Here is a 17,386-nt window from a genome sequence, read left to right on the forward strand (position 1 = left end):
GTTATGCCTCCTGGCATGTACATGATAGACATATTCTGCCACCTGGCATGTGAATTGATACATCATACTAGTTTTCTGCCACCTGACAGATACGATACAATTACCTCGATTAGCGGTAATACGCCCGACATTTTGGCGTGTCCGCTTCCCTTACGTTCTGTAACGCAACTAACTTTTTGTGCGGTGCGCCCTCTGGGCACAAATCACCGCAATCACCGAGGAGGCCAAAACATCCTCCCCCCCCCGATGAATTACATTCATCTTAATACAATCTTCAATATATGCAAACAAGTAAATGAAAAATATAGAAACTGAAAACATACAAAAATCTTCAAAAAGTATAAAATTACATGTTACACTTACCAATCTTCTAGCAAAACATCTTATATTTTACTATATTGAAACGTTAACTATGAGGGTTAAACTAGAACAAACAAATAAAATTATTAGTACAATAAGAAATGAAAATAATAATAAAACATATTCAATATAAACCAAACGCTTAAGTTAATGTTCTTCAACTGGTAAAAGACACAGTTTGGTAATAGGACGTTTAATGTCCCCGTGCACAGTTTTTAGTCTAACCACTCGGACATTATTGTCTCTTCCAGGAAACACTTCTATTACTCGCCCGAGTTTCCAACGTAATGAAGTCATATTATCTTCTTTAATGAGAACCAAGTCATTTAGACGAATATTTCTGCTAGGCTGTCTCCATTTGCTACGCTGCTGTAGTTGGCACAGGTACTCTTTAGACCACCGTTTCCAAAACCCTTGGAACATCTGCTGTGTTAGTTGCCATCTTTGCAATGGAGACACTCGTACTTCGGTTAAATCTTGTTCCGGAACAGCTGTTAAAGAAGTCCCTATAATAAAGTGTCCAGGAGTCAAAGCTGTCAAATCATTGGGATCACTGGAGACCGGTGTTATTGGCCTCGAATTTAAGCATGCTTCAATTTGTGCAATTAGAGTTAGAAACTCTTCATAAGTCAAAATTTGAGTTCCAACACATTTCTTTAGATGCAGCTTCATAGATCTAACAGCTGCCTCCCATATACCGCCATGATGTGGAGCAGCTGGCGAGTTGAATATCCACCTTATGTTTTCATTTGCTAACCACGTTTGAAATTCTGAAGCCTTCCGTAACTCATAGGCGGTAAGCATACCAGATTGCTTTTCACGAGCGGATTTACAGTTGTTCACGAAGCGCAGAACATAAGCCATTATTCTCAGTACTTTGGTTAAATTTCCGTACAGTTCAAGATTTAGTAACGGTTCTGTAAATTCCACAAGTGTTTTCAAAGTAACACATTTTCGTTCTTCACTAACGTTTTGCAAGTCAGCTTCGGTATTCATTTCGTTTATGTGATGTCGAATATCTACTTCTGAAAGCCAGGGTGGCCCAGAAAACCAATCACTATCATTAATTAGAGCTTCAGCATCCACCCCTCTCGTAAGTTTATCAGCAGGGTTTGTCTTCCCACTGCAAATGTACCAGTTGTTTAAAATTGTTTTCTCCTTGATTTCTACCACACGATTTCTAACAAATTGTTTCCACTCGTTGGCAGATCCCTTGATCCAGTGAATGCAAATTTGGCAATCAGTCCAGTAAAATATATTTCCCTTATCCAACTGCGGAAATATCGATTGCAAATACGAACCTAATCTTGCAGAAATTAATGTTCCCAAAAGTTCAAGCCTAGGGAGTGTTACCCTTTTTAATGGAGCCAAACGGGATTTCGACATTATGAAACTTGTTTTACATTTATTTTTCTTCTTAAATCTAAAATATGCTACGGCACCATAACACTTGGGACTGGCATCATAAAATATGTGAACTTCTATTAACTTCCAACACATATCACTGAAGTACTGTCTGGGAATTTCGAAAAACTTTATTTTTTCAACTTCTTTTAACCATTCCTGAAATATGAATTCTGTATCAGGGGGAACACTTTCGTCCCATTGAATACCCTTTTCCCACATAGTTTGCATTAAGAGTTTAATTCGAACAGTAAATGGATTCATAATTCCTAAGGGATCAAACAGCATACCACATGCTGCTAAAATGATGCGTTTAGTTACTTTGAGATTTTGTAACTTCTCAAACTGAGATACATCTATTTTCAAATTATCATTGACATTGTCCCAGATAAGACCTAAAACTTTCAACGGTACCAAAGAGTCTTCAGATGTTTCACGAGAGTCAATTCCATTAAGTTTCCATAGTTCATTCAGCTCAGGTGAGTTTGAAACCCATCTACGTAAATTCATACTGGCCTCGCTAAGAATGAAAATCATGTCCTTGCTTAAATGTAAGGCCTTTGCTACATTAGCTGTCCCAGAAATTAAATCATCTACGTAAAGCTCTTTTAACATACTGCATGCCTCTTCGTAGGCATCTTCATACTTTTTTAAATGCAGTCTTATTGTAGCTGTTAATAAATAAGGTGAGCACTTGACCACGAAAGGAACTCGATTGTGTTGAAGAACTTGTAAGTTGGAATTACTGTGATCGAGATTTGACCCTTCTTCATTTATCCACAAAAACTTTAAAAAATCCCTATCTTCTTTAGCTAAGCCTACCTCTAAAAATGCACGCTGAATGTCGGCACAAAACGCAATTGAATGTACCCTGAATTTAATGATAATCTTTAGCAAATCAGGATTTAAATTAGGTCCGCTTTCCAAACAATCATTAAGTGATAAATTTCCCTTACTTTTAGAAGAAGCGTCAAAAACTATTCGAACCTTAGTAGAATCCTTCTGCTCGCGCACTACCGCGTGATGAGGCATGTAATACCCCGTTTTCAAACTACTATTTAAATACGTATCTACCCGTTCCACTATACCATCTCTCAAGTGTTCATTAATTATCTCATTATATTTTAAATATAGCTCGCTATTTTTCTGAAACTTATTATTTAAAAATTGTAAACGCTGTTTCGCGATTTCATAATTGTTATTTAAACCTTCAACACCCTCTTTCCACAATAATCGAGTTTCATACCTTTTATTCTTGTAAGTTGTATTTCGTTCAAATGACTCTAAAATTTCTTTATCTGATAGAGATATTTCTTTATCCGAACTTATCCCAGTTGCTTCTAATTCACATAATTTTTTAACTCTTTCATAATCTAAGTCCTCATTTACAACGGTTATATGATTAACTCTTGCGTCCTTACACTTTGATCCTTCGTCCTTGCCTTGAATCACAAAACCGAAAGTGCTTTCTGTTGCGACTAATTTTTTACAAATCTTCACGTTTCGTTCTCCTAAAATTTCCCAAATATAATCCGAACCTATTAATACTTGAATTTCGTCATTTGTACCAGCATCTGCTAATTCTATTCCCTTCTCAAACGCTATCTGTCGTATCCACCGAGAAGGAACTTTTACTTGCCCTAGTGTTATAGAATCAATGACTATTGCGTTAATTTTTATCTTTTTACTGGGATGGCTTACATTTTGCAATACGATTTCTACGATATCATACAAGCGCTCTTTTGCATCTTTGCATCCAAATGTGAAAATAATAAGCGCTTCTTTATTAATAATTTTCAACCCCAGTGAATCAACCACTTCTCGTAAGATGAATGACTTTGTTGACCCTGAATCTAGCATACAACGTAATACCTTTTCGTTCCCCCCTTTACACCTAACTGCTGCCGAAAACGTCTGTAAAAGAACGGAAGTCGGTGGTTTAATTTTGTTATTATTTTCATTACATAAGAGCGAAAGAGAAGGTTCAAGGATTGGCGTTTGTTTTGTCTGATTGGAAGTATCCGTCTCTAAACCTTTCGATGCGGCGTCACATATTAACGAATTATGTAAACCTTGGACATTGCACAGTCTGCATTTTTCATCTTTATGAGCACAGAAACGCCTTGGATGCCCTTTCGAAAAGCAAATAAAACATAAACCTCGATCCATTAATGCCTTTCGGCGAGCCTTTAAATCAAGTGCGCATTCATGATTCATATGACAAGCAGATAAACAAAATATGCAGACATTTTGATTCTCTTTCTTAGGCGGGGTAGAGAACTTTCGATTTGGATTAAAATGTGATTTTTGAAAGTATTTAGAGGGAGTTTCGCTTTGACTAGTTAATACAGAAGCACCTTGCTTATTCGTACTGTAATCATTTCTTTTAGAATGCATGTAAGATTTATTTTGATAACCTTGATGGGAACTTTTGTTTCGTATTGATGTTTCATTTACATCAAAATTCTTAGAACGCGCTAACATCATTGATGTTTCCCTACATTCCACTTCCGTTTTCAAGAACGTTAGTAGTTCACTAACATCGAAATTTTGTTTATCACTTCTTTTCCTAGTGAATTCTGGAGTTAAATTCTCGGGTATTAACTTTAACAAAATAGGGGATAATAAATGTCCATAAGAACCACTAGTAACATTTAAAGAATTTAAATTCCTTATTTGTATTTCTATATCGTCATAAAGCTTCCTCAAAGAAGCCGTATTTCCGGAATATTTTACAGGTTCTAAACTCAACAATTTATTCATATGCGCATTAATTAGCAGGTCATCTCTGCCGAAACGGTTTTTTAGTATATCAACAGCCACCGTATAGTTTTCACTAGTAAATGTTAATCCACTAATAGCATTTAAAGCTAAACCTCCCAAAAGCGATTTTAAATAACAAAACTTGTCAACCGAACTGAGACTTTCGTTTTGGTGAATGGAATTACTAAACTGATTCCAGAATTCAAGCCAAGAACAAGGATCACCGTAATATTTTAAAATCGTTAATTTTGGCAATTTTAAAGTATTAACTTCACAAGTTTTCAACTTCGGGGATATATTTTCCTTACTAGAATTTCTAGATTCAACTTTACACGCGTTTTTTCTTAATTTTTCCTGAATTTTACATTTAAAACTTATAATTCTTTCCTGATATTCCTGCGCGGAAATTACTTCTGTTTCTAACTCCTGTTCCGTAATTATAAGTTTTTCAATCTCAGAATCGTATTGTTTCAACAACTGCGATTTTTCAAGTAACATTTCGAGTAATTCTTTTAATTTCTCATCCGCGGTTTCACCCTCTTCTAACAATGCAGAATCTATTTTACTCATCAACTTGGTAGTTAAGCTACGCGTCACCGTACGCAACTTCTTTGCCTTATTCATAGCCTCCATTTTACATTAGAGTCTATCAACTATAATAATCACCAAGATTTTTATTCAACAATTCTATTCAAAACTGGAAAAATGAAAAAGGGCCTACCTCGAATTTCTTCGCGTTAAATCCTGGCTTTTCAGTCATGAACTCACTAATTTTCTTCGTCCATTCTTCATCTCCACAAACCACGTCCGGGTCACCAGAAAAAATGTACGTATCCAAATGATCAGAAGGTTGTTGATGCGTGTTCCTTGATCTATTGCACCAAGATATTTTACTGTACATTTTTTTACAATTTATTTACAAGTCGTATGCCACCTGGCATATTTACAAGCGTTATGCCTCCTGGCATGTACATGATAGACATATTCTGCCACCTGGCATGTGAATTGATACATCATACTAGTTTTCTGCCACCTGACAGATACGATGCAATTACCTCGATTAGCTGTAATACGCCCGACATTTTGGCGTGTCCGCTTCCCTTACGTTCTGTAACGCAACTAACTTTTTGTGCGGTGCGCCCTCTGGGCACAAATCACCGCAATCACCGAGGAGGCCAAAACACATAATGTTAAGTATTTTCGCTTTATTATTTTTACCATTTTTAGAGTTTTCTCTCTCTCTCTGCTTTCTGTCTTCTATTACAACACACCTTTATATCAGTTACCCTCCACATTTCACACTTTTTTAATTTTTTATACTTCACTTTGCTAAACTCTTCAAAACAATTGTTAGAATCAACTTCCTCCTTCTCTCTTTTCACTGTTCCTTATACTTTTTTTGATTCTCGCATAACAATAACAAAAAGGGACCTTTCAGGTAATGCTTTTCTTTTTTAACTTCTGATCTAATTATTAATTAAAGGAAATCTTCTTATTCACTTGGTCTTAATTTATTAATGACAATTACTGCATAATTTTTCAAACCAATTATAACCATGCAACAATTAAAATAAGCACCACATGTGTTTTCCTACTTCGCTCAAGGAAAAAGCGCCTGGTGTATGTACTTCGCTTTGTACAGTTGACGCCGTGGAAAGCCCCTGCCCTGACAAAATATCTGTTCCCCCCAAAAAAAATTAAAAAAAAAAAAAAAGAGTAGGTCTAGGAGACAGTCTGTCTACCTTTCGTTTTTTATCCCTCTAAAGATATTCAGCTCTAAAATGGCTTTTATAAATAGGAATTTTTCGCCAAAGCTACCGCCTCTGAGAACTAATTAATTTATTATATTTTCCAATTTTCCTTTCTGTTTTTTTAAAGAATTCACATGCAAGAAAGCCTTTTTTCCAAGGCAATGAATGTCTGCTCATCTAAGCAGTGCAATGCAGCTCACTTTGCTCATTAAGGTAACAGAACACATTTTCTCTCTCTCCACACAAGCCGAAATGATTCTTTATTTAAAATCACTCTGATATCTTTCTAGCCGCGTTTGCAACTTAACCACTCATCACGTGATTGTTCGTCTTTCCTGACATGGAATCGAACAACAATTAGAATTAATTCTGAAAACCCCTCATATCGCATTTATTCTTTTTTTTCTGATGGAATCGAGCAGCAGTTAGAATTAATCCTCAAGACCGAGCATTGCATAACAATCGGAAGCATGCATTTAGGGAAAAAATATTTCAGGAAATAAAAGGCTGACGATATTTTTCTTTCCAGCGTGTATTATAGTAAGCCTGACTTCTAAACAGTCAATTACAACAGTGGCGTTCGAATTATAGTTAAGATAGATGTACAATGTTGATTTATAAAATGGAATTTATTAATTTGCTGAAATTACTTGAATGATACTTTTAAACACCTTTTAATATCATTTTGCTTTTTAAAATTTTTGTTAATTGAAGACACTTAAACGACGCATAATAATCTTCAAAATTTAATGCATTTCTTATAGCTTCTTTACGCTGTTTCTTTTGAGAACATTTATTTACTCTTACAATCTACTAATCCCTCTTTTATAGCGCAAGTTAATGATTGAAATTTATTGCAGAATGTCTTTATTTCAAAAGTTTTAGATAAAAATAACTTCAGTTTCATATCTCTTCTGAAGATTCTTGCCCTCAGGTCTTCAAAAGAATTCATGAAATTCTTTTGAAGGAAATATTTAAAATTTCTAACGGAAAACATTTTCAATAATTCACTTTTAACATTTACTTCATTAGAATGTTATATTTACTTAATTCATATTATATAGTTCTCTGTAGCTATAAAATTTCAGCATTTGCTTTGAATTATTTGTTTCTTTACAATTGTATGTTATTACACTTTAAAATTAATCAGAAGCGACTGTAAATCTTTAGAATTTGATATAGCCATTCATGACCTCTCATATATCCTCAGGGCAGAAATGGTACAGACAATTAGAGGTATTCAGATTATTTAATCAAGCTATCAAAAATCAATTTTTTAAATATGCAGGATTACTTCTGTTAACTCTACCCTGGAATCGTTATTACGTTATAAGGAACTGAATAGGTAATAGTACAATACGTTATAAGGAATTGAATGGGAATATAGTTTGAAGAAGCTCGTGTGTCATAATCGCTGCCTATTACATTTCGCTTGCCATTTGATCGATTATTTACATAAAGGATTTTAAAGAAACATTGACATTTTAAAGAAACTTATCTGGAAGGTTATTTTAAAGAAACATTAAAAAATGATTAAGTTAAACTAGACACTAAACTGAAATATTATTAGGTTTCTGAGATGCGTTGCTATTTTTCTGAACAATTCGAAATCAACTACAAATAGAATTAGGAAAAAATAAATGCAAGACATGTAATTTTAAACATTTAAAGAAGATGAAAAAAACATTTTTTTCCTTTTTTTAATCATGCTATTATGGAAAGAGATTTATTACAAGAACTTAACTCTAACAGCTCAATAATATTAAGTAGAAATAGGAAACACAAAAATACATTCATAATCGAATTGAAGAATTTTAAATTATACCTCATTTACATAATTTCTTTCTGTGTTCTACAGCAATAAAATACATACTACTAATATTAATGAAAGTGAACAATGAAGTTTTACACCTGCTTTAAAGGGAATTATTATTATTATTATTATTACTAAAAATCTGTTAGAAAAAGGTTTGTTGAAAACAGGAATATATACGGTGGTCCAAATATTAGTCTAAAGAGAAAACCTTTTTTTTTTTTTTCAGTAGTAATCTAACAAGCATTACGTAGTTATACGTATCTCTTCACAGTAAAAGCATTACGTAGCATTACGTATCTTTTCACAGTAAAAGAATATAAAAATGAAACTTTAATAACTTCTTAGTTACTAAAAAAACATTTATATTCAGATAAAAAATAAAATATATATCTTTCCGTTAGGTTAATCACTTATTGTTTACTTTTCTTACTTTTCAAAAATGTACGAGTAGAATTTATGACTATATTTGGTATATATGCGGGTATATTAATTAAATTTATATTAATTTGTAGCAACTCAAGGAAAACACCTCCTTTTTACGACAGCCAATGGAAAATTTTCTAGATGTTCAAACTAGGGGATTTTCTAGCAAGCAGGAGTTACACAAAAAGACCTAGTTTGAAAGTTTCTGATTTTAACACTATATGATTTTAAAAAAGGTTATTTTCCTATGTATCTTTGAATTCTTTTCATTTTCATGCAACATTGAAGGAATTAAATCTCTGGACAAGCTACGATATGCATAATACTCATAACTACAAATCTTTCGGGTGTGGTGGACTGGCAAAGATTTTTACATTATTCTTAATATGATTATCTATTCTAATTTTATTAGTTTGAAGTCCAGGTTTCCTAACAAGTTACGATGTCAATATTTGCAATAATTCTTATCTGGATTTAACAAAGCTAAGTCTGAAGTACGAATTCATTCAGGCATAAATTTACAAATAAAAGAAGTTGGGCAGTTTGAGCTCTATTTAAAAATCAAGTGAAATATTTATCTGCAGTACCTAGGCATCTAATCAAATATAATATAAGAATGAAAGGGGCAAGTGCAATTGAAGTTGAAAGGCTTCAGACGTGTATCGATTTGCATTTTATTATGATAAAAATTTCGTTGTATTGTAATAAAGATTATTGAAATACTGCAGTAGCTTATTATTATAACTATTAAATTATTGCATTATTAGACAGATTATCATTTATTAACTTTGTTTTACATGGTGAGAGGTCCTTAGTTTTAATGCAATAGTATGAAATTTTAATTTAATCAGATCTTAGAAATTAATTCTTAAATTTCAAAGTCCGTTAGTACACACACACACACACGTTTCGTGGATTGTACGTTCAATAAACTACATAATATGGACTAAATCATTAGGATATCATTAGGATTACTTATGGTTACTTATCAGAGGGCTAGCTGTTTAGAAGAAATGCCTTCATGGAGGTACTTTTACAGGGAACTGGCTCGTATTTACCTTACACATGGGAAAAGACATGAAGACACTCATGCAGCTAGCATGTTTACTGGAACCTGAACTGGGTCAACATAGTGACTCCAAAGAGTGTAAAAAAAAAATTCATGGATAGATTATGATTTCAAATCCAAACCAGTTATACGTAGAAACATCCAACTGTAAATATTATTTACGTATGCTAGAAAGCATCGTTTGACAGAGAACAGTTCCACTCGAAAGCAGAGAACAGCTCGATTCATACACAATCTAGGCACTGATGTTGCTAGAATGAAAAAGGTTTTTTGATGGTGCACGTCGAAAACATCGCGAGGCGAAAATTCGGAGAAAGCATGACGGGAGAAAAGGATATGAGGAGAAAACAATGCAGCTCTGAAGCACATTGTACTGTAAAACAACATGCTTGAAAATTAAAGTGGTTCAGGAATATCGCAATTCTAAATCACTTATGAGTTTTAAATACTAACATTTATCAGTCATTTTTGCCAAGCAAAAAATATTTTGGTAAAAACTAAAGCACCCACAAATCATTCCTAAAAACGGAGTGTGAGATAACAGCGGAAAGCAAACAAATGCCGGGATCTGAAGCACTGGAGCCGGAAGCACGACAGCACGCACCTCCGCCGACCCGGCGGAAAACTACTGTAACGTCATATACGTCGTAGTTCCTTACTCACAATGCAACAAAGAGCGCAAATAGGCACCCATATTTGGACTGCAGTCCATCATTTCAAAGACTTAGTTTTAAGAGACTTCAGTCAACGTCATCAGCGTACAGGATTTGTAACCACACGCGAGACAAAAGCCCAAGTCCGATGGTCAGTCGCTTTAAAAATACTGCCAGAGGATTGTAAGGTAATGTAATGCGATATAAAAGTGTGCTGCAACCGTCCTGGCCGATAATTATCGACCTCATGGTTCACGCTGCACACTCAACACAGACAAACAAAAATACAGTCAAAGGATTGGTGATTAGGATTGTGTGGTGGTCTCGATGACCAATCAGACACTCTTACCAAGAAAACATTCAAATATCGGTAGATCAGGCCAAAACGGGCTGCCTCTTGGAGTACGCTGATTGGCTCTAGTCAGCAGACCTCAATTTGTCCGCAAAGTTATTTAACGCTTTCAAGGACGTAGGGAAATTCGCGGCGTTTCACATTCAGTTGCTAATAGATGGCACCCCGAGACAGCAGCAACACTAGAAGAGGAAAGCACCGAGGTCCTCTATTTAAGCATAAGAGACATAAAACCTGAAAACTTTTTCAGTTATTTTTCAGCTATTTTCAGAGTTCCTCAAGTCTCGATTATAGTGAGCTTCAGCAGAGCTTATAGTGAGCCTTCGTTTCCTTGTGATGGCTTAGGACATTTATGGTACTTATACTACAGTGTTAGCACAACTGAAAGGGCATAAAGTTAGATAACTTCAGCATCTAAGTTATCCACTTTCCAGCCTGAAGGTTGGATCAATGTCGTTTCTGTGTTCAGTCAGTTCCTGTTTATGCTATTTGTCATATGTTTCATTGTTTATAAATATATCCTTGTTTTATTACACTGAAGTGCCACTGAATTAGGGATAGACATGGATATGCAAATTTTATAGCGCTGCGCGACATCTGTGCTCACGTGAGACGTTGTGGTAAATGCACATATAGCTAGTACTATGGTTGTTGTTACTCAGTTGCTCCAATTACCAGTATGGGTAAAACTGCTGATTTAGGCAGCTTAAATCTCGGACAGATGGTAGGAACTCGATGCATGGGCCATTCAGTTTCCAAAATCCTCAGCGGACTGGGATTTTCAAGGTCGACACTGTCAAGAGTATACTGAGAATACACGGATGGTGAGAAAAAGAGCTAGCGCTCTGGCAAGGGACAATTAACCTAGAACAAGCGTGGTGTGAGACGGCTCAGCCGTGCTGTAAATATTCAACGAAGCCAAACATTAGCTCAAATTACCACCTAGCTGAATATCCATACAGTCAGTAAAAGGATCGTGCAACTCTCGCTTCACCGTATGGGCTTCGGAAGCCGTAGACCCACGAGAGCATCTTTGCTGAATGCATGCCATCGAGCTACATTTTTTGCTTGGGTAAGAGAATACAGAAAATAGACTCTAGTGGACTTGAAATGAGTAGCAAGTAGGGATGAGTCTCGATTCCGACTAATTAATACCTATGGGAGGCTGAGAATATGGCGTCAGACTCATGAAGCCATGAATCCTGTATGGCAGATTGGAACTGTACAAGGCCATTGTGGCTTAATCATGGTCTGGGATGTTTTCTCTCTTGGCAGTGTTTGGGATCTTTGGTACTTGTACCAATCTCTTTCAAATATATTTATGTTGTCCTATCATTCACACGGATATGGAGTATCCCAGTAAGATAACTGAACCTCTCACAGGTCCCAGTTGGCATACTGCCTGGTTGGATGAGCATTCTTCTAATTTCTTTGTCATAAGTTGGCTACTTAAAAGCCCTGACTTGAATTCTACTGAGCGTCTTTCGGACGTTTTAGAGAAAGGTTTGAAACCTCATCACACAACACTAGCGGCTCGTCTTAAATTATAGAAAGCTCTATCCGATATTTGTCAAGCCATTCCCGTAGAATGCTTCCAGAAACTTATTGAATCTATGCTTCGTCTTTTGGGAGCCATTATAAAGGCCAGAGGAGGCTCAACTCGTTATTGACTAGCTGTCCCTAATTCAGTAGCACTTCAGTGTAGATATTGTCTATCTTTTCAATCTTCGTAGCATAAGGATTAAGTTGGATGACCTTAAGTAGCATAATGGGTTAGATAGAATGATGATGATCAATTAATTTAATTAAACATTAAAAATTATTATGTTCTTGTAATAAATACGTAATACGTTTATCCATATATTATGTATTTATTACAATAACATAGTAATATTTTTTCTGTTTAGGTTGTATGATTTTATTTTGATACTTAATAAATCCACGTCTTCTCAGCCCTTCTATGTAACGAAGAACATCGTACATTATAAAGATTAAGCATTCTTACCTTCGCTTCGATATAAAGAATCATAACAACAGTCTCCATAAATTGCGCAGCTTCGCGAGCAAGAACATTGTTGCAGTGGAAACATTCTAGAAGTAGAAATGTCTGACAAACTACTTTGGCACTTCATTGAACATGAGCCAAATTCCAATAATCGAGAATCTCCAGCTACTGATCTGAAGAAAATCGTGAATAATATCAAAGCGCAAAGGACAATCATCATTTTTAGATGTACCGCTGTAGTTCTGCAGAACTCTGAGAAATGTAAGCCGAGATTTCTTGTAATGAGACGAAATTAGAGTTCTTTAATGTTCACCTAAATAAAATAAAAAAAAAGAACGCTCATTACGAAGGTTACTGTCATATAAGGTCCAAATTTAGATTCTAGTTCTTTATGTTATTTAAAAAGTAATAATTTGTAATCTACAAGGCTTATTTAAACAATTATTAAAGAATTTAGGTTATTTTTAAGTGACAGAACGTTTTCAGATAATCCAAAATTTATACTGAAATTCAACAAAATAAATACTTAAAAATTATGTAAATAACTATATATTATTTTTTTCTACATGTGTGAATAATGGCTTTTGCATGATATCATATGCCAAAAATTTTACCTGGGTTCTGAAAAGCGTTAATTCTTTCTTAATAGCGTCTCTTTTGCGGAATTTTCTGATTAGGAGAATTTCTGACTTCTCGGGTTGGATGCTAATTTTCCACTTGCTACACCAGCGCTTGAAGATACGGATTTTTTCCTGAATTTTGACCATTGCATGATTTGGATCCCTGGACTTAGAAGTTAACGCGGTATCATCAGCGTAGCAGGCAGTTAGTAAGTTGATATCCTCATTAAAATTAAGGAAATCATTCACATAGAAGATACAGGTAGATATAATAAATATATCTTCACATAAAGGGAAATTCCTGCTAAGATATTTTTCACACTGGAAAGTGCTTTCCCATGTCTAACCGTGAAGGTACGATTATCCAAAAAAGATTTGATATGTTTGATATTTGATGATTTGAAAAATATGTTACCGCATATTAGCATGCATATATATTAGCATGCTCTTATACTTGCCTACGTAATCCTATATCAGCACATACTGGTGCATTTTTTTCTCTCGCCGCTTTGTTCTTATATTATTCATTTTAATGAGTCTTTCGAATTTGCATTGTTTATTTAAAGATATTTTGCTTTCTTTTCTTTTGTGAATATGACATTAACAATCTTTAATTTACCAAGTAATGAGATGGATGCTACATCACTGTTTCAAGAAATAGGCCTTTTAACTTGCAAACGAGTGTGCAAAAGTGGCCACAACATGAAACTTTATATTAACAACGGAACCAGGTGCAGTGTTAAAAACTTCAAAAAGAAGAAGGGCCTATGTTGAAAATTAGTTCCACAATATCGCTCGTTACTGCTATTAGACTTATGTATTCTTCAGCAGAGGAGCTGATCATGAAATGGTGTAACAAACAGCTTAATAATGTGTGCTGCAGTTGACTGGGACAATGGCATGCGATATAATAATAATAATAAGGATAAGGATTTTTAATAATATTCTTAGAGAATGGCACGTGTGTATTATTGTTATTATTATATATTGTTTATTTAGTTTTACATTCGCGCTTCATGAGCTTGTTAACATTATAGCTGAGATACTGGCATATATCTGAAATCGCCAAATATGGTTGGAAGCCGATATAACAATGAAATAAATTAACATGATAATGTCCCATATTATTAAATAATACCTACGCAAAAGACACAAGAATAATCAAAATATTTCACATCAAGAAAGTAACGAGATGTTAACAAATTATGCAAATTAATAATAAAAAATTAAAAATTTTCATTCTAGGTGACAAATTTCGCTGACAACAGAATTCTCAAACACATAAAGTACTGCTTAACTGTAACATGAAATTCTAATTAACGTAAAACTCAAATGCTTACTAATATTTTTAGTTCAAAAATAATAATGTAAATAAAAGTATGAAGAAAGTGCAGTTACCATTCACAGAAAGTTTGAGTAAAATAATAAGGAAATAAATTTCTTAGAATTCTGGGTACTATATACGTTTTGTACCATCGTGCAAAAATGCAATACACTTTTATCTTTTTAAATCTTTGTCTCTTATTATACTCAATCTGCTTATGGTATTAAAACTTTTGAGAACCAATTTCCTTAACTTACCGTGATCAACAAAGATGTGTTTCCGATGATGCTTGTGGAGAAATAAAAATTACCTCAGTAAACAAACTATTTAAAACTCTCTTCAAAGAGATTGCGTTGCAGCCATGAAAATCATCTGATTAAGATCCAAGACCTTTACATTTTATAACTCAAAAGATCTTCATGATAAAATCAAGGGTGGAAAATGAAATTTCCTATTCGATGGCACTGTGATTATGAAACTTCATCACATACGAAGCAAGAGATGTTTACTTCCAGACGTTATACAGGCGTTACGATAGACTATTTCCTCATGGTGAAGGTCATATAAAGTTTATCTAAAATACTTGAAATGTTCTAAAATTTCCATTATTTCTCAAATAAGCAGGCGGAATATCATATAGTGTCATCAAACCTTTTCGGCTCGGGGAATTTAGAAAAGCTTAAAATGTAATCCATACCCCTCGAAAAGTAAATTTTAAAAAAGCTCTGAGAAGATGTTATGCGTAGAAATAAAATAAAATCATTATTTCATCATATTATTATAAAAACTAACCAACTTCATATTATTTTTAATAACAATAGCAACCGAATCTTAAAAATTACTTATTTTTTATACGTTTAGTTAGCGAACTGCATTGTATTAAAAGCTTCTTTCGAATTTTGGTGTTAAATTGCAAATCCCCAAGAGAATTTACATGGAGTACGAAGGTCCCGTAGAACATAATTTGAATAAACACAAATCTATGCAAAGAGACATTGTAACTAAATTGGCTAAAATGCATTTAATACTGCAGCGCGTATGATTTAAGGAAAGATAATAAATTAAATATTTATAAAAGTAACGAAAACTGGTATTGTATTGTTATTTGTCAATCTATTTTGCTTTGAAATAGCAAATTGGGAGTGAAAATACATTCAAAATTAACCTTTTATCTGACACGGTTGCTCAGAAGCAACAAGTGTTTTCACCATTTGCCAGGTGAAGCGTTAAGTTAGTTAAGACTTGTAGGCAGTATTTTGAATATCGCATATGACTTTAATCAAGTTGTTTTTACAAAACAGGTCTGTTCATTTCCTCCTTGTTATACCTGCGAAATTCCTCTGGGTTTACATGTATTATGTTGTAGCTCAATTTATGCATTTTCTCAAGAAAAAATAATATCTTATGATATTTAGAATAATTTTTCCTTATTTTAATACCTTGAATGTATAATATTTTTTTTTATCTAATGATGGTCCGTCAGCCGACTTCGGCATGGCCACTACAAAGACCAGAAATTTTAGTCACTTTAATTAAGGAGGCACCTCTAATAGGTGGGCCAACTTTGCCTCCTATGAAGAGACCAAAATCCAACCAAGAAGGGGGCATTAACTTTGCTTGCAATCATTCGGCAGACTCATCATTATGCCCGTCCTACGAAGACGCGCTCTAAGCTCTCCTGAGGACCGCAGACAAGAAAACGGACATTTCATTCAGCAGACCTATACAGCATTAGAATTTCTGCAGTGCAATTTGCAGCGATCTTCAGTTGCTACCAGCCACTTATTCACAAACAGTGGGAATTGGTGGCTGATATTAGGCTCTACCAGGAACCTTATGTCGTGTCCAGTTATCATTTAATAGGCACTATTTCGCATAACAAGACTAATTATCTCTGTTTACTTCCCACCTAGCCAAGATATCGACACTCTGCTCTTCGAACTAGATTGAGTACTACCACTTTTAATTACTATCTGCTGGGTGGTGATTTTAACGCCTCTAGTGCTCTCTGGGGCGCACCAAAAGAATATGCTTGATCTGCACCGATAATTGACCGAAGGCACCGAAATCAAGTCAAAGGCACCGAAATTGAACGAAACGTTCAAAAGTTCAATCCAAAATATGCCTCCGGAACCAACAGCATAGATAATAAAATAATACAAATGATCTCCCAAATAGCTCCTAGCCTTTCAATCACTCTAATCCAGACCTGTTGGAGACTCCGTCATTTTCCGCTGGCAACCAAAAGGGCAGAAGTAGTGCTCTTCATCAAAAGGCACAAAGACCCCATGCTCCCTTATTCCTACCGGCCCATCTGCCTGCTTTCTACTTTTGGGAAATTACTGGAAAGAATACTACAGAACTTCATGAACACCCGAAAGGTACTCAGCGCAGTTCGGATTCCAGAAAGGCAAGTCGATCGAGCATGCAATTTTAAAATTGATGAAGATCTTGAACACTAACTAGGGCAATGATTTGCATTCCCTGATCATGAGTCTGGATATACAAGTCGCCTTTGACTCCCTGTGGTGGCCAGACGTCATAGATATTCTGGTCACTATGGGGTGCCAGAGCGACCTTGTAGATCTAATAAGAAGTCATGTGCAAGATCGCCCAGTGCAAGCAACTTTTGACTCTGAAATCGTCGATCATAAGATCCAGCGGGGATGCCCACAAGAATCCTGCTTGCGTCCTGTTGTCTGGACAATCTTGGCAAACACCATTCTTAAAAAACTCAAGAACTTTCCAAATTGCAACATCGTCGCATACGCGGACGATTTCCTGTTAGTCGAAATGGCAGATCAAAACTAGAGTCTACCGCGCTATTAGCGCTAGACGTTTTTAGC

The 17,386-nt window shown here is 34.9% G+C and overlaps 1 protein-coding gene across 1 annotated transcript in view; it reads right to left on the reverse strand.

Annotated features, from left to right (window-relative positions):
* The window catches only part of LOC118183923 (uncharacterized), a 58,265-nt gene extending 43,319 nt beyond the window's left edge, over window positions 1-14,946 (reverse strand). The window contains exons 1-2 of the mRNA XM_085823465.1: window positions 14,798-14,946; window positions 12,597-12,909 (exon numbers count right to left, since the gene is read on the reverse strand). Of these exons, the coding sequence (XP_085679591.1) occupies window positions 12,597-12,816 (220 nt within the window). The 5' untranslated portion in view covers window positions 12,817-12,909; window positions 14,798-14,946. The remainder of the gene's footprint in view (window positions 1-12,596; window positions 12,910-14,797) is intronic.
* Between the last annotated feature and the right edge of the window lie 2,440 nt (window positions 14,947-17,386).

The sequence above is a fragment of the Stegodyphus dumicola genome, chromosome 9 (assembly GCF_044657685.1).
Source record: "Stegodyphus dumicola isolate Sdum_Otavi_A_Nest chromosome 9, ASM4465768v1".
Classification (NCBI taxonomy): Eukaryota; Metazoa; Arthropoda; class Arachnida; order Araneae; family Eresidae; genus Stegodyphus; species Stegodyphus dumicola.